The sequence below is a fragment of the Lactuca serriola genome, chromosome 7 (genome assembly GCF_051521515.1).
Source record: "Lactuca serriola cultivar US96UC23 chromosome 7, Lser_US96UC23_V15, whole genome shotgun sequence".
Lineage (NCBI taxonomy): Eukaryota > Viridiplantae > Streptophyta > Magnoliopsida > Asterales > Asteraceae > Lactuca > Lactuca serriola.
Genome location: NC_136414.1, coordinates 57,151,741 through 57,176,460, shown reverse-complemented (window position 1 = coordinate 57,176,460; position 24,720 = coordinate 57,151,741). Strand labels below are relative to the sequence as shown.

Genomic DNA, 24,720 nt, shown 5'->3' with positions numbered 1-24,720 from the left:
TTTTCCGTCAAAACTCATGAATACATAAAACTTAAACATTACATACATGTAAAATAAACTTTGAACCCCCTCATGTACTATACACGATCGCTCACATCGCATATCTTCAAATATGGCAACCTATTTATGTCAAACAATCAAATCAAGTAAGACCAAAGATATTGTTTAAAAACCCAACATATCAAATGCGTCAAAAGTTTTTCAAAAGGCTTTCTTAGCATACGCATGAAACACGCCTTCTATTAAAAAGAAAGACCATTAGCATAATAATATACTAGTTGTGAGACCCGTATAATATACGGGTTGGTTAAAACAAAATGTTAAGTACGAACGATTAAATAGAAATTTTATTTGAATTTGAAATTGAAATAAGTGAAAATTATGAGAAAAAAATATGCAAAGAATAAATTAATTAAAATTATGAGTTTAGTGTGTACTAAACGGGTTAATTATAACAAAATATTAAACATAAAGGTCTAAACTGTAAATTTATTTGGAATTGAATTTGAAATTTAAAATTTGATAGTCATTATTGTAGGTTTAATTTATGGAAAGTAAATCAATGATATATTGAAAATGAAAATTAAAGTAATGACAAGTGGAAAATAAATATATTTCAAATTATGACAAAATGACAAGTGGCTAATTTTATGAGAGAATGACATTTGGCAAAGTCATTTTCATTTATTAGAGTAGATTTTTAGATTAATTTCAACTCAAATTATTATTTATATAAAATAGACAGGGACGTTGAGATTCAACCTACATACATGCATAACAAATTGTTCCATCACCCTTACCATCACAAGAACAAATATTGATTCATTTAACATCGAAACTATATTGTTAAATAAAATATTGAGTAAATTATACAATTCATTCATCGTGCAGATACCAAAAAACATGTTTAGTCCCTATTTTTAAAAATTAACTCAATCGTCTCCATCATCCCTATCCCAGACTTAGTGGCTTCCATTTAAGTGTCCCAAAAACACGTTCGGTCCTTTGTTTCTTTTAAATTTATTATTTTTAGTCCCTCATCTCTTTTAAATGATTATATTCCCTTTTTCTATTTATTTCTCAATTATTTATAATTTATCAATTAAATAAGATTGATAGTATCAATTGATTGATTAAACTCTCTCTCTCTCAAACAACCACTTCCTATCATCGCGGGCAAACATTTCATGTCACCGTCAACACCTGTCAACACCTCCTCTGACCACCAACAAATATGAATCTAAAACTCAAACCCAAACCCGATACTATAACCAAAATCTAAAACCTATAATCAACACCAAATCCTAATCTAAAACACCAAATCCTAATCTAAAACCTTCTTGAATTCCACCATTTTTATATTTACTTAAAGCATTAGCACTTAACCAAAAAAAGATGATAATTTTGTTCCTTATCTTCTGCTTAATATCTATTGTTAGGTAAGTACTTAAAGGACATAACTAATTTATAAGATACTAATTCACACTTAGACTTGACACTTAACCACAAATAAATTCATGAAACCCAAATTTGAGTGTGACCAGGCATAGCCCAAACTATCTACAAGGCCCAATTTAAAATGGATTAGAATATTTGGCCCATTTAAGGGATGTTTGGCTTAAATTTTCAAACCTCAAAAGTCTTTTTTAGAAAAGTTATAAAAAGTTTATTTTCTTTATGTAAAAACTTCAAAATTAGCTTTTAAAATTAGTTTGCCAAACATCTTTTGCTTCTTTTTCTTTTCCAAAAAAAACTTTTAATTATGAAAAGCTAAGCCAAACACCCCTTACACAAATTATTGTAGTACCCAATTTATATGCTGGACGTCACCTCAGCAACAAAGCAGAGTATCTACAAAGAACGCAATTGCATAGGAAAACCTGAAGTGGGGTTGTCCCTTTTATTAAATCAAAATTGAAAAAGATCCTCTTTATAATGATGGGTAACGTTTTATTATGCCACCACACACTTCATACCTATCTTCATCAATCACTCTCTTCAATGTCAATAAAAAGCCAAATAAGTGGACGAAAAATGAAATAAATTTATAAAAAGGTCTCAATTATTATTATTAATTTACTATAAATCACTCCTATTGGACCTTCAAAAGTAAAAAAATATCTCAGAAAATGACATCAAAAACAAGGCAATCGTCCATCTAAACAACCCAAAGAGAAGACCAAACAAGTGTTCTAAAAAAACACCACCGCCGCTGCCACACAACCACCACCGCCATGGGTGGCAAGATGATAACCACCTTTATAGCCATAACCACCTCCTTATCTTTCTACTTCATTTCAACCCCACCAAAATCCCACTACCACTCACTCTTCATATCTCCGCCGTTCTCCGACAACACCTCCATATCAAACCACCTCTTCACACTCACGCGCCGCCCTCACCTCGCCGGAACTGAAGCCAACGCGGAGGCTGCTTCCTACGTCTTATCAACTCTCTCCTCCAACAACATCAAATCACACCTCTCAGAGTACGCCGTCCTACTCACCTACCCCGACTCCCGTTCCCTAACACTAACCCGCCCCACCCCAGACCCACCCATCACTTTCACCCTCCGCCAAGAAACCTACGACGGCGACCCCTACGCTGACGTGGCAGACCAAGTGGAACCCACATTCCATGCGTACGCAAAGTCAGGTACAGTGAAGGGACACGTGGCGTACGTGAACTACGGACGCGTGGAGGACTATAAAACTATTAAAGATCTCGGGATTAATATATCGGGTGCTATTGTGCTTGCGAGATATGGGGAGATATATAGGGGAGACATCGTTGAGAATGCGTATGACGCTGGTGCTATAGGTGTGTTGATTTATACCGATAGGAAAGACTACGGTGGTGGTGGTGGTGGTGCACGGTGGTTTCCGGAGGAGAAATGGATGCCGCCGAGTGGTGTGCAGGTGGGGTCAGTGTTTAATGGAGCGGGTGACCCTACAACGCCAGGGTGGCCTAGTGTTGAGGGTTGCGAGAGGTTGTCCGAGGATGACGTGGAAAAGGGAGGAGATGTTCCGTTGATACCTTCGTTGCCTATATCGGGAGCTGATGGGGAGGAAATTTTGAAGTGTATAGGTGGGGTGGTGGGTGATGAAGAGTGGCAGGGTGACAAAGATGCTCCGGTTTATAGGATTGGACCGGGTCCAGGGATTATAGACCTTACTTACAAGGTAAAGTTACCCTTTTCGTCCCTGTAGTTTAGTAGTTTTTACAAAAGGGGTCCGGTGTTTTTGTTTCTGACGTTTTTGGTCGTTGGTGTTGTAGGCAAAACAAGTGATGAGCACGATTCAGAATGTGATAGGGATAATTGAAGGAGCAGAGGAACCTGATAGGTAAATCCTAATATATGATTTTATTAACATTTATGGTAAAGTTACCTTTTTGGTCCCTGTAGTTTAGTAGTTTTTATGTAAATAGTTTAACAGTGTGTAAAGCTTGTGTACAGATTTGTAATTTTGGGTAATCATCGAGATGCTTGGACATTTGGGGCAGTTGATCCCAACAGTGGCACTGCTGTTCTCCTCGAGGTAAATAATTATTATATATGACTAATGAGTACAAATGGCAAATGATTTTATTAAAATTTATTTATGGTAAATATGACGTGGCATACTGATACAGGTGGCAGAAAGGTTCCAGAAGCTACAGAAAGAAGGTTGGAAGCCTCGAAGAAGTATCATCTTTTGCAATTGGGATGCAGAGGAATATGGATTGGTCTACATCTCTCTCTCTCTTCTCTCTCACACACACACGCATACATAATTGCAGTTTTTTATAAGAAAAGTAAAATAAAAAATGCTAACTGGGTTTTTACGCTGGGTTTTTTCAGATTGGATCAACAGAATGGGTTGAAGAAAACCGAGAAATGTTAGCTTCAAAAGTTGTTGCTTACTTAAATGTTGATATTGCGGTTTCTGGAGCAGGGTTTCAGGCATCTGCAACTCCACAGCTTGATCAGTTAATTATTCAAGCTACAAAACAGGTAATAAAATTTATTTTTTGTTTACGAGGGTATTCTGGTCTTTTAAACATGGGTTCAAGCTAAAGTCAAACTTTTGAAGGTTAAAGACCCAGATAACTCATCACAAACTGTCTATGAATCCTGGGTTCAAACCACCGATTATCCTCCTAAAGTAAGTGTTTCACAATTACTTTCCTACCCTCTTAAGTTATTCCAAAATTAGGTTTGACTTTCTAACTGTGGAAAAAATAGTTTGATATATAATGCCTAACAAGAATTTAATGAAAAAAAAATAGATTGGAAGGTTAGGAGGTGGAGGATCAGATTATTCAGCATTTGTACAGCATATTGGTGTTCCATCAACAGATATATCTTTTGGAGGAGGTAAATTAAGTTGACATTTTTTTTTAAAAAAAAAAAAAAATTGGTCAACAAGTGGTCAAGGGAAATATTTAAGTTGATGAAAAGTGAAAACTAATTGAATGTTTTTTGTTGTAGGCTACCCAGTGTATCACTCCATGTATGATGACTTTGTATGGATGAGTAAATTTGGTGATCCAATGTTTCGTAGACACGTGGCGGGTATGTTTTAAGTTTTAACATTATTTTATATATTATTTAATTTAATGATAATTATAATCATACAACTTATTATTTACAAAACTAAAAATTGACAGCGGCAAGCATTTGGGGTTTAGTAGCTCTACAGCTTGCAGATGATGAGATTTTGCCTTTTAATTATGATTCATATGTATATGAGCTTCAGGTATGTTAATAAATCTGAGGCGAATGAATAATTCTATTTAAATATTTGGTGGAATTTTATTAAAATGTTTTTTGTTGACAAAAGACAAGTGCTGAAGATTTGGAAATTGAGTTATCGGATAAGAAGAGCATAAGCCTTGTTCCCTTGTTCAAATCTATTGAGAAAATGAGAACAGCAGTCATACAAATAAACAATGAAATCAAGGTATGATATTGATTCATCTTTTTTATATAAATAAATAAATAATAATACCATGAATGGAAATGGACATTAAATTAAAAAAGCTGAAATTCCAGGAAATAAAAGAAAAACAAAATAAAAGGTGGGCATCATTGGCATTGATATGGAAAGAGAAAGATGATGAAGCATGGAAAGCGAGAGAAATGAATGACAGATTAATGATGGCAGAAAGAGCACTTACAGATAGGGAAGGACTCCCTGGAAGACCTTGGTATAAGCATCTGGTATGTATTTTCTCTTTCTGCATCAACAAAAAGAGTAAATTACATTTTTGGTCCTTGAGTTTACCTGATTATGGTCCTTAAAGAGAGAAAAAGGAAAAATAAGATTATGTTTATGTTACCATGAAATGGAGAGGGTGATTGATGTTTGTTGGGTTGGGTGTGACAGATATATGCTCCATCAAAGCACAATGATTACGGATCAAAATGTTTCCCTGGAATAGACGATTCCATTGAAATTGCAAAGAGCCTCAACACTCAAGAATCATGGAATTCAGTACAACATGAAATTTGGAGAGTCTCAAGAGTAGTCACACAGGCATCACTAGTTCTTCGTGCTCAACTAACATAAATACTGCTGTCTAATAACTACTTTATTGTAAGTGTAACTGTTAACACTTGTATTTGTGTTCAAGAAAAGAGAAGGATGCAAACAATTTGTCCGAAATATAAGTTAAGAATGATTATAGTGGGGATGGGATACAGAGCTGATAATCAAAGTTTGTAAAACTAATAAATATAAACAAATAATATGTACAAACTATTACTAATAATTGTTGTTTATTTACATTACATGTTCTACTTCCAAACCTTGATTGTGCCATCTCTGCTGCTTGATAAGAGTAGTCTCTGGTTCAATTTAACAGAAGCAAGAGAAAGGATGGAGTCGCGGTGGCAGCCGCCTGTATCAGTGGCGGCAGAAGCAAGAACCGCCTTTCCAGTTGGCCTAGTTGCCAATGGTCGCCTCTTTGCCTCCTATAATCAACATATCAAAATTAGGGCCTTTGTTGTCACCATTAATTGTCGAATGGATAAATGATGTCTAAGTGTAAATGGGGCCCACAGCCCACACATTATTGGGCTTTCTGTGATTATCCCGATAATTATAGTATTAATAATAAGTAGAAACAGGTTTTCAATTAAAGAAAATCAACAAACCTGCACAATTTGCACCCCAAAACTGGATTTTGTTTCATAAAATTCGTCATTCCCAACTCCCTTAATAGATGGACCACAAATGCAATAACTTCGATCTGGGCTGCATTTTTAAAGAACCAAATTTATGTCAGTATTAATAACAACAGTGTTAGATTACACAAACAAATAAACAGAAAAAAATAAATAAATAAAAACCTGCAATGATCCCATCGACGAATTTTTAAGTCGGTCCCACCAGTTAATAAATCTCCACCAGGTAAAGGAAGCAATGAACGGATTCCAGGTGATCTAGCAGGAGGTTCATTCAACTCATCTACTCTATACTTATAATTCACATTCCTTCTAGAATCACCTTTTGAATTTGTCTTACTAGATGTAGATGTAGATGCTCTACCCAATGCCCAAGGCATGTCAGAAATCTCACCATCACTCTCATTATTCGCAACCCTCAACACCTGTAGATGTAGCCATTACCAAAAAAAAAAAATTAAAAATTAATTTTATAATAAGACTTGTGAGAATATTGTACCTGATGACAACTCCCATTTTCTGCATTCCAGAGAGAAACTTCATTACACCCTGCAGCAACATAAACAAGTGGCCTAACAGTAGTTGACAATGTGGTACTCTGAGGAGGGACAAAAAGACACATGTCTTCAACAGGACATGGAACAGAATACTGCCATGAGTTCACAGGTATACCAAATCTCAAATCCCATAAAGTCAAAACCCCTCTAGAAGACCCCGAAACAAACCAATTCCCACATGGACTTGTCACAAGAGCAGAAACATAACCCTCTTCTGGAATCACTTTCGTATTCCATGCGTTTGAATTCTGTCGCGTATCCGACAAATGGATTCCACAGTTGTGAGTACTGTAAAGAATCATTTTCCCATCATCGCCATGTGAAGAGTAGTTTAATAGTGTTAGAATCGCACCTTCTCCGATTCCATTCCGTTTGACATCCGCGATTCCGGAGTATTTCTCAACAACGGTTCCGAGTCCTCGGGAGACGTAATCGACTGAGAACATGTGGATTGTTCCATCGGATGATCCGACAACTACTTGAGCAGATCCATGGAGCATTGTGGCACAGAGTGCACGGCTTCCTTCAAGACAATAAGTTAGTCTTGATCTGAATGAAATGTCCTTTTCCAGCTTTCTAGAATCCCAAACTTTAACAGTGGAATCATCGGATGCAGTTACAAAAAAGCTATGGTCTGTGGAAACAGCGATGTCGTTGACGGCAGATCGATGTTCTTGGAGATGTGCTACCAACACACCGCGAGGACGCCAACCGGAATCCGGGATTCCGGGGGTTCGTGAGAAGGAGGGTAAACTTGGTATTTCGGTAGGAGAGGTGTCGTTTTCCACGATTGGATTCCCTCCTTTTAGGGTGCTGGAAACTCCCATGTCTTGGAATTTGTTGCTGAGGTGGACGGTTTGATCCGATTCCCGATCTTCCAGCTCGTGTACAACTCGGTGGAATTGCGGAGTGGAATTGGTGATTCCGATTGAGCTCGAGACAAGGCTGGGAGACGGAATGGAATCCAAACCGTCTAATTGTGATGATGATTCAGGTGCAGATGAAGAAGCACTTCCGGGTGATCTTTTGTTATCGTATTTGAAATAATACAAAGGAATCCCATCTGAAGATTTTTCACCCACTAAACTATTCGCCCCACTTATTTGAGGCGACATAAACCCTGAAAACTTCAATTTATCTGAAAATAAAGGATCCAAAATATCAACTGTTCCAGAACCAGTACGCGAAAACGAGGGCAATCCTGGAATTTCACCAAGCCCAAAAGATTGGATACTGTTGGAAACATGTTTATGATCTTGAAAATCGGGTCTTCTATCAGACCACATTTTCATTTTCTCCAATTCTCGAACACCTTTATTGTACACATCATCACTTTGTTTACCCTGTGCAGATGAATTATACCAAATCTTTCTTTGTCTTTCCAACATATCTGAACTCCTGTTGTTCTCCAAGATTTGGTAAAACACAGTTCTTGAAACGGGTGGCTTCAAACACGAGAAAAGGGCGTTTTCGGAAGCTAAAGAAGATGGTTGTCTACGAAGAAAAGGACGAATAAGTGGGACAAGAAACACGTAGGAGTCAACAGCACCTAAACTCTCGCTACTTGCTGAAACAAATGTCACCACTGACCTTCTTACCCATTGACTCGGATAACACAACAAAGGAAACGCATGTTCAATCATTTCAAGCAATACCCTTTTGCGTAAAAAGCCACTTTTGGTCAAAATAGCTAAACAATCCAATGCGTTGACTATCACTGCTTCTGTCTGGTCAACTAAAGCTTGTTCAAGATAAGGTAAAAGATACTCTTCAACACTCCGTTGACCAACAAAGAAACAAACATAAACTATTTGTCTATAAAAAACCGACCTCAAAAGCTCATCTTGATCATTCAAAAACGCAGGTAGAATCGGTAATAAAAAGTCATTGCTTTGTCTTTGACCAAAAAACCAACAAAGATTCCCAATGTCTTGTAACAATGCGCGTCTTATGTTAGGAGTTTGTTTGGGTCCCATTACAAGTTCTTGAATCACTTCAGCTATCGATTTCCTCAACTGTGCCAACTGTGCATCGTTTTTCTGATTCTGAAGCCTTCCGGACGCGACACCTGGCACTCCAGGTTTCTGTCCATCGTTCAAAACTCCAGCTTCTGTTAAGCTTATGGAGTGGATTAAGAATCCGTAAGCAGTAAGGGCAAGTTTGGAAATGTTACTCGCGTAGCATATACGTACACTTTCTTCAGGATCATCTGGAAGCATTGAAAGCATTGGGAGAATATATTCAGGGAAGATTTTTGCATCACTTGGAGGGAAATCTCTGACCAAGGGCAAAATGTCACATAAAGTTTCCAAAGCTGCTGATCTTACAATTGCAGAAGGATCTGACAGCATGGCGATTACATATGGAAGAACACGTTGTAATCGATCTTCATCGTCAATGTATGATGAACATGATTTTAGTAAAAGGACAGCTGTACGTCTGAGTTGTGGCATTTTGACATTGCGGATAGAGGAACAGAGGAGTGAGGCGATTAGAACCATGCCTTCACAGCTTATGTTGTCTTGTGGTAGGGGTAAAATCGGCATTCCGAAAGTATCGGATTGGTTGTCGTAATCGGACATGAAAGAGTTCAGATCACTTACTGTGATTTCTCGGGTGTGTGGATGGTGGTTTCTTTCGAATACATTTGAGATTGTTCTGAGTAGCTTTTTGGTGGATCGAATGCCAAATTGTTGGTTGTTTTGAGAGTTTTTCTTGTCCTCTGTGTGTGAGGGTATTTTGGGAAAACTTACATTTTGTTTGGAATCCATCAATCGGCGATTTGTAACAACATTTGTGGAGAAGTTGTTTATTCCAATGGTGTCCTCGCCTGATTTGTTGTTTAACATCTGTTTGAGTATTTCAGGGAAAGACAGCTGGCACATTGCTACCTGTATGAAAAATGATTAAAAGGGTAGCGAATATTTATTTATTTACATTTTAGTTAAATTACAAAATTGGGTCTTTGTCTTTACTCTCTTTCTTACCCTGGAATCAGGATTGATGGGATTCAAATTGGAGTATAAGTTATGGAGGAATGGAGAGAAGTAGCTTGGAAGAACAACACCTGCATAGGTTTGGAGATAGCTTTCAGCAGAACAACGGGAATCAGGATCAAGTTGAACCATATGGAGAATCATCTTGCGGATTCCTGAATCTGGAATCTGAAATGTATATATTCAAATATGAATTTGATTAAGTTGATTTAGGGTTTATTGTGTTAATGAATTTGTTTCAATTGTTCAGCCATTGATGTAATCAACCTATCTAGGAAGTGGGAACAACACATCCATTCAAGATAATGATAAGAATAACAAAGATGAGTTGCACAATCTTTAATATGTAACATAAAAGAATAGAACTTGAGGTTATTAAGAGGGAAAAATGAGAGATGAAAAAGGGAAAAGTCACAAAAAAAAAAGTTCACCTTCTCCAAATGTTGACTAGGATCAAATTGACCCCTTCTATATGCAAGTAGTTGTGATAGTTCAAAGAGGGGTTGACCTTCAAGGAAAAGTTCAGCAATTACACACCTAAAGCAACAAGCAGATAAAGATTATTGTTAAGAGACATAAAAAAAATAAATAAATAAATAAATAAAATAAAAAAAAAAGATTATGTAATTTCACTTGGGTTTGTTTAAATGTTGAATTCATGGCTTACCCAACAGCAAAGATGTCCATTGAAGGCCTTAAAGGTGCATCTTGTGAAACTTGAATCTCACCTCCATGCTCATAGAATCTCTAAACATCAATGATATACGGTAAGTAGATATTATAGCTACAAACATTATTTGGGAAAGTGAAATAAAGAAGTAACAAGATTGAAGAAAAGTATTATCAGTTATCACCTCTGGTGCAAGATAGCATCGTCTCCTTCCTCCAGTATCAAAGAAGAATGAGAAATCAGAGGGATCATCATGTGGGATATAGGTTGGTTTAAATGATGCAAAATCAGCAAGGTAAAGCCAGTTCCAAGAAGTAACCAGAACATTCTCACATTTAATATCACCTACAGAAGTAATTTGATATTTTTATTACATCAATGTGAGAATAACAAGAGCTATGATGTAAACAAGTGCACTCACCATGACAAACTCCATAGTCGTGACTCTGTTTCACTGCATAAAGCAACTACAGAGCAAGAAACATTAGAAAGATGAGTCATTTTTAGTGGTGTTGTTAAAGAACTCATCAATGTCATGGTTGATGGAGATAAAGGGAAAACCTGAAAAGCCAACCATTTCTTCTCAACAAGGCTGAGAAAAGGGCGTGTACTGAGTCGATCATGGAGGTTATTGAAGAAATATTGTCTCAATAAGTAAGCAGCTTTATCAGTCTCCAGCCAAAACTGCAAATAGGTTTTATATGTTTTAGATTTTCAGTATTTCCTATAGAGTCCCCCAACACTAAACATATATTTAGCATCCTACATCACATTCTGCACATTCATTAAGTCATGAATATCCTAAATTATCTTTTTGGCCTTTTTTCCATCATAGATTATACAGAAAGTGAAGTTTACCCATCTTTGTTTTCCCAGAAAACCAACCAAGCAACTGTGTATAAAAATTCCCTCTTTAATACAAGTTAATTACATCTCTTTTGTTCCACCTATATAATAGCATTGAAATCTAAAAGATTTAATGGATGGGAAGAGCATGAAAGCATACTATGAAAAAGTAAATTCCACATGACTTCACAGCTTGAATACAATAAACATCATTCAACATAACATGGATGATAATTTAAGCATTTACATTAGTATTTTGTATCCTTGGTATTTGACAGAGGTTAAAAATTCTCTGAAATTAAGCCTCAAGAGTTACCTAGACAATAATACTAGACATTCTAACAAGCATTCTTCAAATTATCAGTTAAGATGCTATAAGCATTCTAACAAATTATTTTATGTCCCCTTTGTTTGGCAGCAATAACATAGCATTCCAATTTAATAATAACCATAAGTATAGACTTTATGTGGATTTTAATGCAAATTTAACACCCACAACATTTTAGTTATGGTGCTTGTCATAGGGTACAGTGATTAGCAACTCCAGCTATTTGTAATTGCCTAATTGTATATGATTGAACTTCACATGACTGGTGCTTTAGCTATGATCAGTGAACTGCAGTTTTTGGGATAGGGAAAATATAATAGGGTTCTAATTTTACGAAAATGATGATAATACCAAACCCCTAAACTAAGCTTGACAAATAAGTATAATCATTTAACCCTCAGTTAGCTTCCCTTAGGCATTTACATATCATAAACAATAACAATTATATAATATAAGAAACCTGAAATGGCCAAACGTGAGGATTCTCCATACGGCTAAAGATCTCACGAATCTGAGACAATCGTCGTTCATAATCCCGAAGATCAATCGAGTCACCACGCTTAAAATAAACCTTGACTAAAACCAACCCTTCGTCATGCTTACACTGAATGGATTTCAGGAACCGTGCTCTTCCCAACACCTCTTTAAGCACCAAATTGTACGAAGACGGTAAGTCGTGGAGGTAATACTCCGTCGCCGAAGCTTGCGTCGTACGCGCGATCTTGTTTCCCATGGTTAATCCAATTCAAAGGCGTAATATTACCGATTGAATCGAATCCGATGCGAATTGTGATACTAGGTTTCGCAGTGAGTAATTGCGTGAGTTCTTGACAACAATATCACTGTATACCACATGATTATGGTGCTTTAGACTATCTTGATCGATCAAAGGAGTGGGAGCCAGTCAATTGGCGATGGGAACTTGGGGAATAGGGGAGGACGGGGATGTTGTTGCGTACAAATGGGAGTAGCCTGCGATGAATTTTTATCATTAGTAAATAATAATAAATATAAATAATAACCAACACAATATGATAATATAATATAACAAAAATAATAAATTAAATGAATAACATAATTTACATATTGGTTGCTAACTTTTTCTTTTTTTAATTTGGATAGTCATACGTTTTTATTGAGTTATTGGTCTTTGATATAAGGAGGTGTTTGGGATTGTTTTTTAATATCAAAGTTTTTTAGAATGATTTTTTGTAAAACGAACTATTTAAAATATGTTTGGATTAGTAAAATGATTTTTGGTGTAATTTTTACATGTAAAGGCACAAAAAGTCACAAAAAATCATGTTTTTGTGACTTTTTGAAACCCCTCATTTTCTTCTATGCAAAAAGTCATTTTTAAAAGAATTTTTCTATTACCAAAACATCTTTTTACTTTTTGAAAAAGTTAAAAGTTAAAAATCATTCTAAAAACAATGTCAAACACCCCCTAAAATTACCCTATTATCCTTACGGATTCAATTTCACCGAAAGCTCATTTTTCCATATAAACAAGTTCCATTTAGACTAAAAAGTCAATGTCTCGAAATTTGATGAGAATAGAGATTTAGGGCTTAATATTTTGCTCTTTGTTTATCTCTATAGTTTATATGCAATTTATGTGTTTATTGATTTTTAGAGGAATTTACTGTGTTGATTGGAATTAGTCTCATTGTTCAAAATGAAAGTAATGTTGTTTACATCGTAGAGATAGCAACGGGGCGGGTATTACAAAGGATCCCAATCCCCATCCCCATTCCGAACCCTCATTCCAATCCCCATCCTCATCCCTGTCGGGAAATATAAATAAGCCCTCATCCCCACCCCCAACGGCGATTGAGGATCCCCGACGGGGAATCGGCGAGCCATGGCGTGAGGCGTGGCGTGGCGGCAAGACCAAGCCTCAAGCTTAACGAGCCATGGCGTTTTTCAAGGCATGATATAAGACGGCGATTTGTATTAATTTAAAATTATATTACCACATAAATATAAATTTATATTAAATATAACTACTTTTTAGAAGTGTTAGTTCAATAACTAATAACAAAAAGTTAACAAAAACCACAATACTTGTATCTTCGATTTGAAAAGACATAACAAAGAGTAAAAAACTGTGTCTCAAACAAAAAAACACGCGCCATAACACGTCATAACGCGCCATGGCGCGCCATATCACGCATTGTCACGCGTCACGCCTAACATCAACGTTATGAAGCTTTTCGTAACGACGAAGTCACGCCTCACGCCATGGCGCGCCTTTTAGAACACTAGGTAAAATAGATAAACAAAATATAAAAAATATACATGAGTTTAAAGTACATAAAATGAAATATATATATATATATATATATATATATATATATATATATATATATATATATATAATTTCAAACAAGTAATTACTAATGACTTAGGTTACTTGGATCAAATTTCATGTATTGTAAATTGTACTATAAATATATGTTTTATATTACTTTTATATCTCCTATCCTAATAAATAAGAGTCTTTACTTTTATATCTCATATCCTAATAAATAAGAGCCTCATTCACACGTGGCATTTTCTAAGCCCTTCCCAATCAATTTTTCCCGCCTATATTATCAAAGTGAAATTTCAATTATACCCTTTGTTGTTATAATCTAATAAAAGTCATGCCATTAAACCCGGATGGAATAACGAAGAGGGCTGCCAAAGAAATCAATAAAACAGTTGCCAAATCACAGGAAATTAGGATGCAAGATCATTTTCAAAATTGAATTGCAATTGCTAAGGTTAAGTCCACTTACCTCAATCACTTCCAATAAAATAGCCATCAAATCGCAAAAAATCAGGAAGCAAGATTAGTTTAAATTTTGAATTGTATTTCCTAAGCTTCAGTCGATTCTTACCTCAATCGCTTCTACTCTGGGTCTCTCTCTGCAAAACACATATCTCTGTGTGGAAGAACGAAGAATCAAGAATTAATCGTCATCTTCTCTGAAGTTGACAACTTCAGGTAACCCTAAGTTTTTCCCTTTTTTTACGCTACTCTTCTTGGTTATGTTTCCCTCCTAATTCGATAATTTTTCTTTCAGATGTTTTTTGTTTACAACTGCGGTATCAGTCTCCTCTCACAAAAGTCCTACCTTCTATATCAGTGAATATCGTTTCATTCTCTCTGCGATTTTGGCGAAACTTGGTTATGCACAAACGATTTTTTTTCCTTTTACGCAGTAGTGATTTTGGCGTACAACTTCATTAACTTTTTTTGTCAGTGAAATCGTCTTACTATTATTGATTTTGTCATACAAGGAAAAAAAATTGTTTCTGTCATCAAATGGACTCGGATTTTTGCTTATATTGGTCCGGTTTTGGAAGAAAAGAATGTGAAGTAAATTGCATCAGTAGGTAAGTTATTCGGAGCAACACATCCACTTCAAGCTGAACCGGGTACAATTAGAGTGGATCTTGCTTTTCAAACCGGAAGGTTAAATTTTGGCCTTTTTTTATTTGTTGGTTTCTATAAATTTTGGAATTGGTTTCTTTTTATGTGAAGTAAATTGTATAATGAATCAATGATGAGTTTTTTGAACATAAATGTGGTTCATGCAAGTGATAGTTGTGAAAATGGGAAGCGAGAAATAGGTATCATCTTATATTTTGATCTCTTTTTTCATGGGTCGGGTTGAGGAATGAAGGTAAAATAGTAAATTTGTTATATGAAATGGAATAAGATAAGATTAGATAAGATCATATAGAAACAAAAAAAAAAATCTTGTATATGATTTATGTTGTAACATGACCAACGTCTATTTTCATGACAACTTTATGTTTCAAATAATGTGAATTAACAGAATGGACACAAGTTCAAGCTCCATGGCTGATAGAATAAATAGATTTGAAGGAGCAGTCGGCCAAGGTTGCTAATTTACCCTTCTCTCACCTATATTACATTGATTTACGTGCAAAGAAGTACCCCCGAAGCCCCGGTATCATCTTGACACCTGAAGCGAGTCCCGAAGCCCCGAAGATCCCGAGAAGAAAAGAGTTTCAAGCCGAAGCTCTACCCGCGAGAAGCCTGGTGTGTGAAGATATCTCGGTTTCACCAAAGAATACTACTATTAGAGTTGTAGTATTGTCCGATCATCTTCTGATCAAGTGAGTGTGTGGTTACTTTCTTCTAACACATATATATAAAGTATTATCTATGAAATACGTGTTATGTGTTTATACATTGTTTGCTTACTTGAGATGGATGTTAAATGAATGTTTTATATACAAGTTTTAAACTGTATATGTGTTTTATATCTACGAATATGTCGGGTAAACATGGGTAGATAAGTGATGTAGTATGAAAGATGTTATAGATAATCCTGGCAGATGCGCCTAATATAGAGTGTCATAATCTTAGCAGATGCACTTAATAGTAAATGTCATAATCGTAGCAGATGTGCTTAATAGTGAATGTCATAATCTTAGCATATGCGCTTAATAGTGAATGTCATAATCCTAGCAGATGCGCTTAATAGTGAATGTCATAATCTTAGCAGATGCGCTTAATAGTAAATGTCATAATCTTAACAGATGCGCTTAATAATGAATGTCATAATCCTAGCAGATGCGCTTAATAGTAAATGCCATAATCCTAGCAGATGCGCTTAAGAGTGAATGTCATAATCCTAGCAGATGCGCTTAATAGTAAATGTCATAATCCTGACAGATGCGCCTAAATGATAATATTTGCAGATGCGCCTAATAGATATCATTGGCAGTCGCACCTTAAGTAACAATGGAATTTGTGTATATTCCTTAAAGTCAATCTTTAGGAATGAATAAATGAAGGATAAGTGATTCTTAGGGTAAATCCTTAAGAAATAAAGGAGACAATGGGGGTGGGTAATTGGGTTGATGGTTTGATGATTAAATATAATATAATATTTTATTGTGGATTGAAAACCCTATATGTCCACCAGGCTCCCAAGCCTGACCCACTCAGTTTTCTTTGTATTACAGGTAATGGCACAAGAGTATAAGTCGGATGGCTTGACGAGAGATTTTGTATTATAGACCAGTAGTTATAAATAACTATTGTAAGGTCTGTATTGTACTGTTTATGCTTTTGGTCTGTATCGAAACATGACATCCCGAAATTTTGTTATTTAATGAAAAATACATTTCTTAAAGAAAAGTTTTACTAGATTCTTATCATATTTTGTTTTGGGAACAAATTCCGCAACTGTTTTCTTTAAAAATATTACTCTGATTTTAAAACAAAGCATAAACAAATTGGTCTTTTCTGGCCTTGAAGTTGATGTCACGGATAATGACGAGTTGGATATGAGTTTTGTTGATAGTTTGTACTCGTCTCCTGAAGATATGGAAACATTATTTCAAATTTTTGGTGATGATGTTCAAGAAACAATGCCTCTAGTGCTTAATTAGACTACCGGTACTTCAAATCCCATGGATACAACTTCAGGGCTTCCTCCCCCGAATGTTGAGATTCCTACATATATGGCGTCTGCGAGTGATCCGCTTGAGACTCATATCTTTGTGCCTTCATTGAAGAGAAGAAGATTAGATCCAAGGCCAGGGGTACTGATTCAGGATTTGGTGCAACCTATCCAACCTATACTGACCACCTCAACCACGACTTCAACACATGCTGTTGAACCTGAGCTTAATCAACCTAAAACAACTTTTGAAGCTGGAAGCTCTTTAGCCCCTGAGAATGTATCCCCTACAAGGCCTGAGCATGATATTGCCTCAGAAAGGTTTGTTAGGTTCGTGGCCGAAATCAAGCAGATCTTCCTTCTCGTGGTAAAGGTATATCCATAGAGGAAGGCAACTTGAAGGGGGATGATTCATCTAATCCAGAGCTTAGGAAAGAGATTGTTGTGCTCAAACAGCAATTGATCGAAAAAGATCTTCTAATTGAGGACCTTGATGCTCGTCTCTCGGTGCTTGAAGCTGAAAGTTCTTTAAAGACTGATCAAATTTCTGCTCTTCAACAAGAAAACACTCAAAAGTCCAAACAAATTTCTGATCTCCAGATTAACCTAGGTGCTCTTTCAGCCGGCTACTTTGATATGAAGAATAAACTTATCGTTGAATTTGGAGATAAGTTTCAATCGGTGGCGGAAGACCCTAGTGTTTCACAAATTCCTTCAACTGATCCATCCACTTCTCAAATCTTTGAGCAGATTGATAACAGACCAGTTAGAACCACAATGGTCGTTGACCGCTTTGAGAAGGAACCGGTTCAAGCTCCACCCATAATCACTATCAAGCGAGGAGGGAGAACGGTTACGTCTCAGAAAAGAGGATGACTGCTTTTCATGAAAATTACTGATCAGAATATTCACGGTGATCATCCTCAATTAACCGTGACCGACCTTGAAAAGAAAAAGTTCCAGTATAAATATGGAGATAGGTCAGGAGTCTGTATGTGAGGTTATCACGATAAAATCAATTGTTGGCTGGTCAAGAGGAAGAGCAAAACAGTGGAGTACTACAAACATCAAAATGACTTCTCTTCGCTTACCAAGGTGGATCTAACATAGTTGTATGTTGCTCCGTTCTACAATCTGTCACAACCAGGAAATTTGATGCTTCGTAAACATTGAACAATGATAACATGGTGATTAAAACTTGAAAGCATGTATGATGATTATTCAATGACAACAAAATTTCATCAAACAATCTATACAAATACTTCAAATAGTCAACAAAGAATTGGAAACCCTAGAAATCCCAGTTTAGGTCCATCATGGACTAGGATTTCCTTATTGGGCCTAATGGGCCAATAAGCTTCCAAATTGACTATTTTGGGCTTAGAACTCTTATGGGCCCTAATTGGACCCACATTCATGAAAATTAACATTTTGGACCATAAAGGATCTAAAATGGACTAGTTTATCTCTAATGGGCCTTATTGGGCCATAACAAATCTAATTAGCCCAAATGGGACATGAAACTCATACTTTAACTTATTTTGGGCCGTGAACCATCTCCAAAGACCTATTGGGCCGAAAAATCATCAAAATGGGCCATAATATGGATTTAAGCACAAAAAAGCTCAAATTCTTTCTTTCTTCTCCCTCTCTCGGCCCAACTACAAAAATGGGGGGAAAGAGTTGACTTTTATATGCCACCTCATATTTGTCCATTGGAAACCCATGCACAAATCCCATACTTCCATGCATGTCAACTCATTTTATCTCTTCTCCCCTCTCGTCTTCTATCCTCAGCCGAACACATAAACACACACACCTCTCCCTAAAAATCTCCTTAAACACTCTCAAAGAAAACAACTCTTCATCCTACATTAAAACCTTCGAAAATTCTAAGGGCTTAAAGAAGGATTTCATCCAAAGATCACTTCAAGTTCATACTAGTGGTAAGATCTTGCAGACATATTTCCTTCTACGCTCATTCACTCTTCTTACCACCTTAATTTCTTGATCATACTTCCTAAAACTCATCAAATTCGAGATCCACCCCAGAAAGCTTGCTCCGAAAATAGCATCAAACTTCTTCCATCTCTTCTTCAAAACCGAAACACCAAAGCTAAGGTGAGTTCACACCCCTCTAATTTTGGTTTTTACAAGATTTATGGGGGAGAATACAAGTCAAATGTGTAGATATATGTGTTTTGTACGATATGTGTGATTTCTTGAATTTGTTTGATAAATATGTGTGAAAAATCATGATCTAGCCGATATCCTTAACCATGATTAGGATATATATATATATATATATATATATGTGTGTGTGTGTGTGTGTGTGTGTGTTCTAAGGCATCTTAGAACATGTTATTATCAAGACCAAAGTATTATATAAGTTCAAAATAAACAAAACAAAACACAAATCCAAATTATGAACCATTTTTGACAAATAAGCAAAAGAGGGGAAATAAATGTCATTTACGGTTTTATAAGGGTCAAAAAGGTCAAATAAGTTAAAATATGAGTTATTATAACAATCTTGATTTTTAAAGGACTAAAAGTGTAAATTTTAGCCAAATGGGCTAAACCTTGGGCTTTTCAGCCTTTAGGCCCAAAATTTCGAAAAAGGTGTTTTTCAAGGGGTTGAAATGGTAAAATTCTCAAAACAAGGGGAAAAAGAGTAAACAAAATTAATTCAGGGGATTAAAATGATATTTTTCCAAACAAGGATAAAAAATGTAAAGATTTTGGATTTTGGGCCAAAATTGTAAAAGTTGCAAAAAGTTTGGGCTTTAACCGAAAAACACTTTTCTGGAAGGTCTTAAACTACCAAAGAATAAGTTTTGAGCTAAAAATATCACTTGAACAAGTCTATGGGTCAAAAGTGTCAAGAAAATGGATTAAGGGCTTAAAATGTCTTTTTTTTTATAAAGGACTAAAACTGTCATTTTTACTAAAGAAGGGATGAAAGGGTTCAAACCAATATTTTTGAGTCAATTATTTTATTTTTAAGATATTGAGTCAAAAACATCAAACTACAACTTACGAAAATAGAAACACGAATATACATGTAATTCTAAATATCGTTATAAGTAACCGATCGGCTTTGTATTGTTACGAATCTAAAAATCAATCTTTCCGACAAATTATGCAATACCTAAAACAATTAAATATTCAAATATTTGGCTTGAAAGCTCCAATCATGCTTGTTGGGCCTTTGTGACCCATTAACATGACTTTTGGGCCCAAAGGATAATAATAAATGTTATTGGGCCTTCTATGACCCAATTTCATATTTAAGGGACCCTCAATGGCTTTTAAGTACTATTGAGCCTTAGTGGCCCATTAGCATTGCTAGTAAGGTCCAAGTAAATCAAATGCGAAATGTGCCAACGTGCCCTTCGTATACCCAATAGCCATAAATAATATGTGGGATTAGTAGGACCTTGTAATCCTCTTCTCCTCGTTTATTAGACCTACCTTCAATTCAGTAAACATATACAAGTCGTTAATCAATGGTAATCAAATTCATGTTAGATTTATTGAGTAATAGCGGGCGGCACCTCTATGGGTCGTCTGTAGTCTGTAGTTATAATCAAAGTCTCCTCAAGGGAGAGCGAGAGTTTGTGTATAGATCTATACGGGGGTGACTCCCCCACACCTCAGCTGTTCACTACAATTAGACTCGGCCAGTCTAGGGTGACAAATTCTTAAGAACAATTTTGGCGTTCGTTCGAATGCCAAGACGGACGAACTAGTCATTATCATGCATGGTTATAACGACTCACATAAACAAATCTAACACTATCCGAGTAATCAGGGAAAAGTCATAATCATTCGTTGTGACGGTTTAACAATTTGAAACAATTATATCTTTTGATCAGAAAACATTGGGTTTTTCGAGGAAATCAGCACCATTCATTTGTACTTTTCAATACCTATAATGCAAAAATTTTTATTTATACACGCTTTGAAATCATTAATGCATAAACCTATGGATATTCACACTTTGGTATAAACAATTGTTTTTTTCAGAAAATATCAGATTTTCTGGGTTTTAAACTACACAAAACATTTTCATAACAACCATGCTTATGAACTCACCAACATTCCATATGTTGACGTTTTCAAAATAACTTGTATTCTCAGGTAACAGGTAAGCTGAGGAGTAATACCAAGTACGTTTGGGTATTATGCTTTTGAAAACTATCAAACAATTTATGTTATGGATATGTAATGTTTAAACAATGTACATTATGCGAACAATGTAAGTTGTAATATATTGATGCATGGTGATGTTTATGTTATGATTCATGTATATTCATTATGATGATATTCAATTTAAGTCACGCGAGCCCTCAGACGTTTCCACCGTCTGGTTCGGGGTGTGACAGTAGTCCCTCCAATAATCCTCAGGCAACGACTTTCAAACTTTTTCTGGAAAATCAGGTGAAAAGAGGATTTGATGGTATGAAGACTGTTGAATCATTCCTGAAAACTTCTAAGCATGTGTTTGATCCTACCACCAAGAAGAAAATCAAAACCGTCATGTGGCCTCCTACAAGCAGTTGACAACGATTATTATCATTAAAACTTTTGTAATGGATCTTTGCGCAACATGCTATACTGGGTTTATGATGGAGCAACGGCCTCAACAGTCATCAAGTTCAAAAATGGTTCATTCCGTCTAATTGATAAGAGGGGTCTTCTGCAATTTGGTAAGGAGGACATTCACACGTTGGCTGGTCATCAAATCATTTGTGAGCAAGAAGTTTTGGAGCCAGCTGCTAAAGAATTTACTAGCATGATCTCTGAGATAATTAACAAGAGTATGTGGCTAGGTGCAATGGGGAGATCAGATGTGTTGGTCATTGAGAAGGATTGAACTTATGCTAGCCTCAAACTAAGGGGGAGATTGAAAGGCTATTATCTCGTGGTTTGGGCTAGGCATTCATTTGTATAAGTCATAAGGTTTCTGGTCAGTTTTAGATGTTTTTGTCGTGTTTACGGCTTCAATGTGTGTACGGCCGTAAACCTGTTTACGGCCAACCTTCCCCTATATACAATGCGTGTCAAATTCTTGTCAGGTTGTTGGCAAATCAGTGAATCTTTATAGTTTACGGTCCCCAAGGTGTATCAGACGTTTATTTGATTAATATAACGTGTGCATGTTTGGATTGATTATATTCTTCTACTACATTCTTACTTGATTGATTGGTGTTTGTTTGATTACTGTTGGATTTATTGTTTTGGGACTTACACCAACGATCAACCCTCCTCAACACGACCTCTACGAGCCACTAGGGACATCGATACCGCGATCCAAAAGGTTGTCCAAGGTAAGCGATAGCTAACAAATGAAATTACCAAAAAGAATATTTTATAAATTACTAAATTATTTAAATTTAAAATATAAAACTTATTTCCCTTAAAAGCCATTTCTTATACCACTAACATCATTATGCAATTAAATTTAGAGAAGTTTAAAAAAATAACATTTATGAACAAAATTAACCGAAGAGAATAACTAAAAATTTAAAGGTTTAAAAAACAACTATGGAGTTTGGAACTCTGTTTTTTTTTTTTCTACTATGACATAAAGGTTTTTCAGTATATAAGGGATCCAAGACATTAGAAGTGGGGGCACATGTCCCCGATGGCTAAAAAATTTACATATAAATACTTCAGTTATTTAAAATTTTACTTTAAAACCCTTTATAGTTTTGCAAAAATTCAAAAAATGCCCCAACAAAAAAAAAATTATTAGAATCACCCCTGTAACCTGTTATATGAATATTATGAATAATAGAGCAGGACATTCCAAATTGACTTCTCATACGTTTTGGATTGATCTTTATTCCGAATAGAGATTGCGAACAAGTAGACAACTGAATTCATATTTGTTTTCTTTATATAGTTTAGAGTTTTATTATTCTTGTTTTGTATTCACTGCACCATTATTATTAAAAATGAGTTCATATAATCAAATTTATAGAGTCCGTGTTTATAGTGATTAACCTATATTTTCACATATAATGATGTAGACTTAAACCCATCCCGAAAACTGATTAACCTGGATCTTTTCAAGGGTTTTGTCCCGTTGTTGAGGGGAGTTGAACGATAACAACCCTATCGAAGTTGGTTTTCTGGATGTGACAGAGGCGATTTCCAACACTTTTAAGGGGCAACGTACAATGGATATCTACAAGGAAATAAGTGGTTTGTGGTTTGTCGTGGGTGGAGTTTTGATCAGACTATATGGAGGTTCCAAACTTTCATCTACGGTTGTTCTAGCTAAAAAAAATAGTGACGGATAGTTATTCGGTAAACTTTAACGAACCTTGATGGTGCTCAAGAGACTTTCAATACTCATTCAAGAGGTTACCAACTAAAATAATAATAATAATAATAATAAGTTAAACCGAAAAAATAGCCGGTTGGTTTTTAGAACTTTTTATAAAGAAAAACATTAACTTGAAACTAAAATACATTTTAGACCAAAATTTTAAAAGTTTACTAAAATTTCTCCCTTTTATCATTATAATAAATTGTTGATCTTATCCCTTTTGTTAGGTTGTCCTTGTCATGTCACGTGCCTATCATCCACAGTATGGAGGTTTATCTCTTAATAAATACCATCAAACACCATCTTCAACCCCACATCTATTCAGTGTGACTGAGAGTAAGATTAAGAGTGAGATGAAGAACGACGGGAAAAGTCTCAGATCTGGTGGAAAGTACGGCCAAGAAGCACGCAAGGACAGGAAATCCGCCACCGGCATCAACGGATCTCCGAAGAAAGGAGGTCATGGAGGTAAGTTCACTTGGTCAGGCGATTCTAATTTCTCTCCGGCTGAATTAGGAGGATTTGATCGAGCTGTTAACGATGATGCGATCCATCCTAAGTCTAAATCTGATGATCTGGAGTAGATAGACAGCAGAGCTTTGATCGAGGAAGATTTGATGATCTAGGGTTTATGAATAATAATTTTCATCGCCACTTGTGAACGGATATGTAAATAGAGTATGGACGCTATTGGCTTACGAATAATAATTTTCCTTTTCTGTTATCGTATGATTTGATGATCTAGGGTTTATGTTCGAATCTATAGTTAATCGTCATCATGATCTGATCTGATCTGATCTTCATTTCGTTTCTAATTTGTAGACGTGATTCTGAAAATATCAGTTGATGAATTCCAGAATTCCTTCACTATTCATCTTCCTGTAAGCTTATAATCGGATATGAGAAGATAATTTCGGGAAAATTGAGCTAAAAAAATACTGATGCTTAATCTTGTACGTTGATGATTGAGATCAGTGTATTTTTTTTTTTTTTTTTTAATTTGTAGCATGATTCTAAAATATACCACGTATCTATACAGAAACCAAAGGTATCAGCTATGTAACTTTATAAATATTTTAAAGAGAAAGATGGCTTAGATAAACATCACGATGTAATTTATTCAATAATCACAAAACTACCAAAATGGGTGGGTCCTAACTAATAAACTGATCGCATTTTCTGTTTTGTAGTTGATTTATAAATATGTGTTTTGATGATTTGATTGTCAGATTTCAAAAAAACATGAAATTAACGGAAATTAAAAAAAAAACTAAAAAAAATCAGAAAAAAAAATCAAAAAATAAAACCATACGCACATTTTAACAACCCTTGATGATCAATGAAATTTGCTAGTGTGTCAAAAAAAATCAAAAAATAAGATGATG

General features: G+C 35.6%; 2 protein-coding genes across 3 annotated transcripts; one reads left to right on the top strand and one right to left on the bottom strand.

Moving 5' to 3' along the window:
* Positions 1-2,107: 2,107 nt before the first annotated feature.
* Positions 2,108-5,768, top strand: LOC145061212 (Peptidase M28 family protein). 2 transcript variants are annotated; one of them, XM_079008631.1, is made up of 12 exons: positions 2,108-3,182; positions 3,277-3,344; positions 3,458-3,539; positions 3,634-3,726; positions 3,842-3,994; positions 4,074-4,145; positions 4,270-4,357; positions 4,472-4,555; positions 4,651-4,739; positions 4,824-4,943; positions 5,024-5,203; positions 5,370-5,768. In XM_079008631.1, the coding sequence occupies exons 1-12, from the start codon at positions 2,235-2,237 to the stop codon at positions 5,550-5,552; spliced, it is 2,160 nt and encodes a 719-aa protein (XP_078864757.1). In that variant the 5' UTR covers positions 2,108-2,234; the 3' UTR covers positions 5,553-5,768. The 2 variants fall into 2 exon arrangements, with proteins under 2 accessions (XP_078864757.1, XP_078864758.1); XM_079008632.1 differs by having other exon boundaries at positions 2,109-3,182; positions 5,036-5,203.
* On the bottom strand, positions 5,638-12,539 carry VPS15 (protein kinase family protein / WD-40 repeat family protein). The gene is made up of 11 exons (XM_079008629.1): positions 12,027-12,539; positions 10,954-11,076; positions 10,814-10,859; positions 10,577-10,737; positions 10,390-10,469; positions 10,154-10,259; positions 9,714-9,890; positions 6,669-9,617; positions 6,335-6,594; positions 6,140-6,239; positions 5,638-5,956 (listed from the first exon to the last, which is right to left on the bottom strand). The coding sequence occupies exons 1-11, from the start codon at positions 12,297-12,299 to the stop codon at positions 5,780-5,782; spliced, it is 4,452 nt and encodes a 1,483-aa protein (XP_078864755.1). The 5' UTR covers positions 12,300-12,539; the 3' UTR covers positions 5,638-5,779.
* Between the last annotated feature and the right edge of the window lie 12,181 nt (positions 12,540-24,720).

Bases quoted from the DNA above. Each gene is read 5' to 3' on its own strand.
- VPS15 (XM_079008629.1), bottom strand. From the start codon at position 12,299: ATGGGAAACAAGATCGCGCGTACGACGCAAGCTTCGGCGACGGAGTAT. The intron at 11,077-12,026 runs GTTTCTTATATT...ACCTATTTGCAG, and splicing joins CTCACGTTTGGCCATTTCAG to TTTTGGCTGGAGACTGATAA. The intron at 9,618-9,713 runs GTAAGAAAGAGA...TTTTTCATACAG, and splicing joins CCATCAATCCTGATTCCAGG to GTAGCAATGTGCCAGCTGTC.
- LOC145061212 (XM_079008631.1), top strand. From the start codon at position 2,235: ATGGGTGGCAAGATGATAACCACCTTTATAGCCATAACCACCTCCTTA. The intron at 3,540-3,633 runs GTAAATAATTAT...ATACTGATACAG, and splicing joins GCACTGCTGTTCTCCTCGAG to GTGGCAGAAAGGTTCCAGAA. The intron at 4,944-5,023 runs GTATGATATTGA...AAATTAAAAAAG, and splicing joins AAATAAACAATGAAATCAAG to CTGAAATTCCAGGAAATAAA.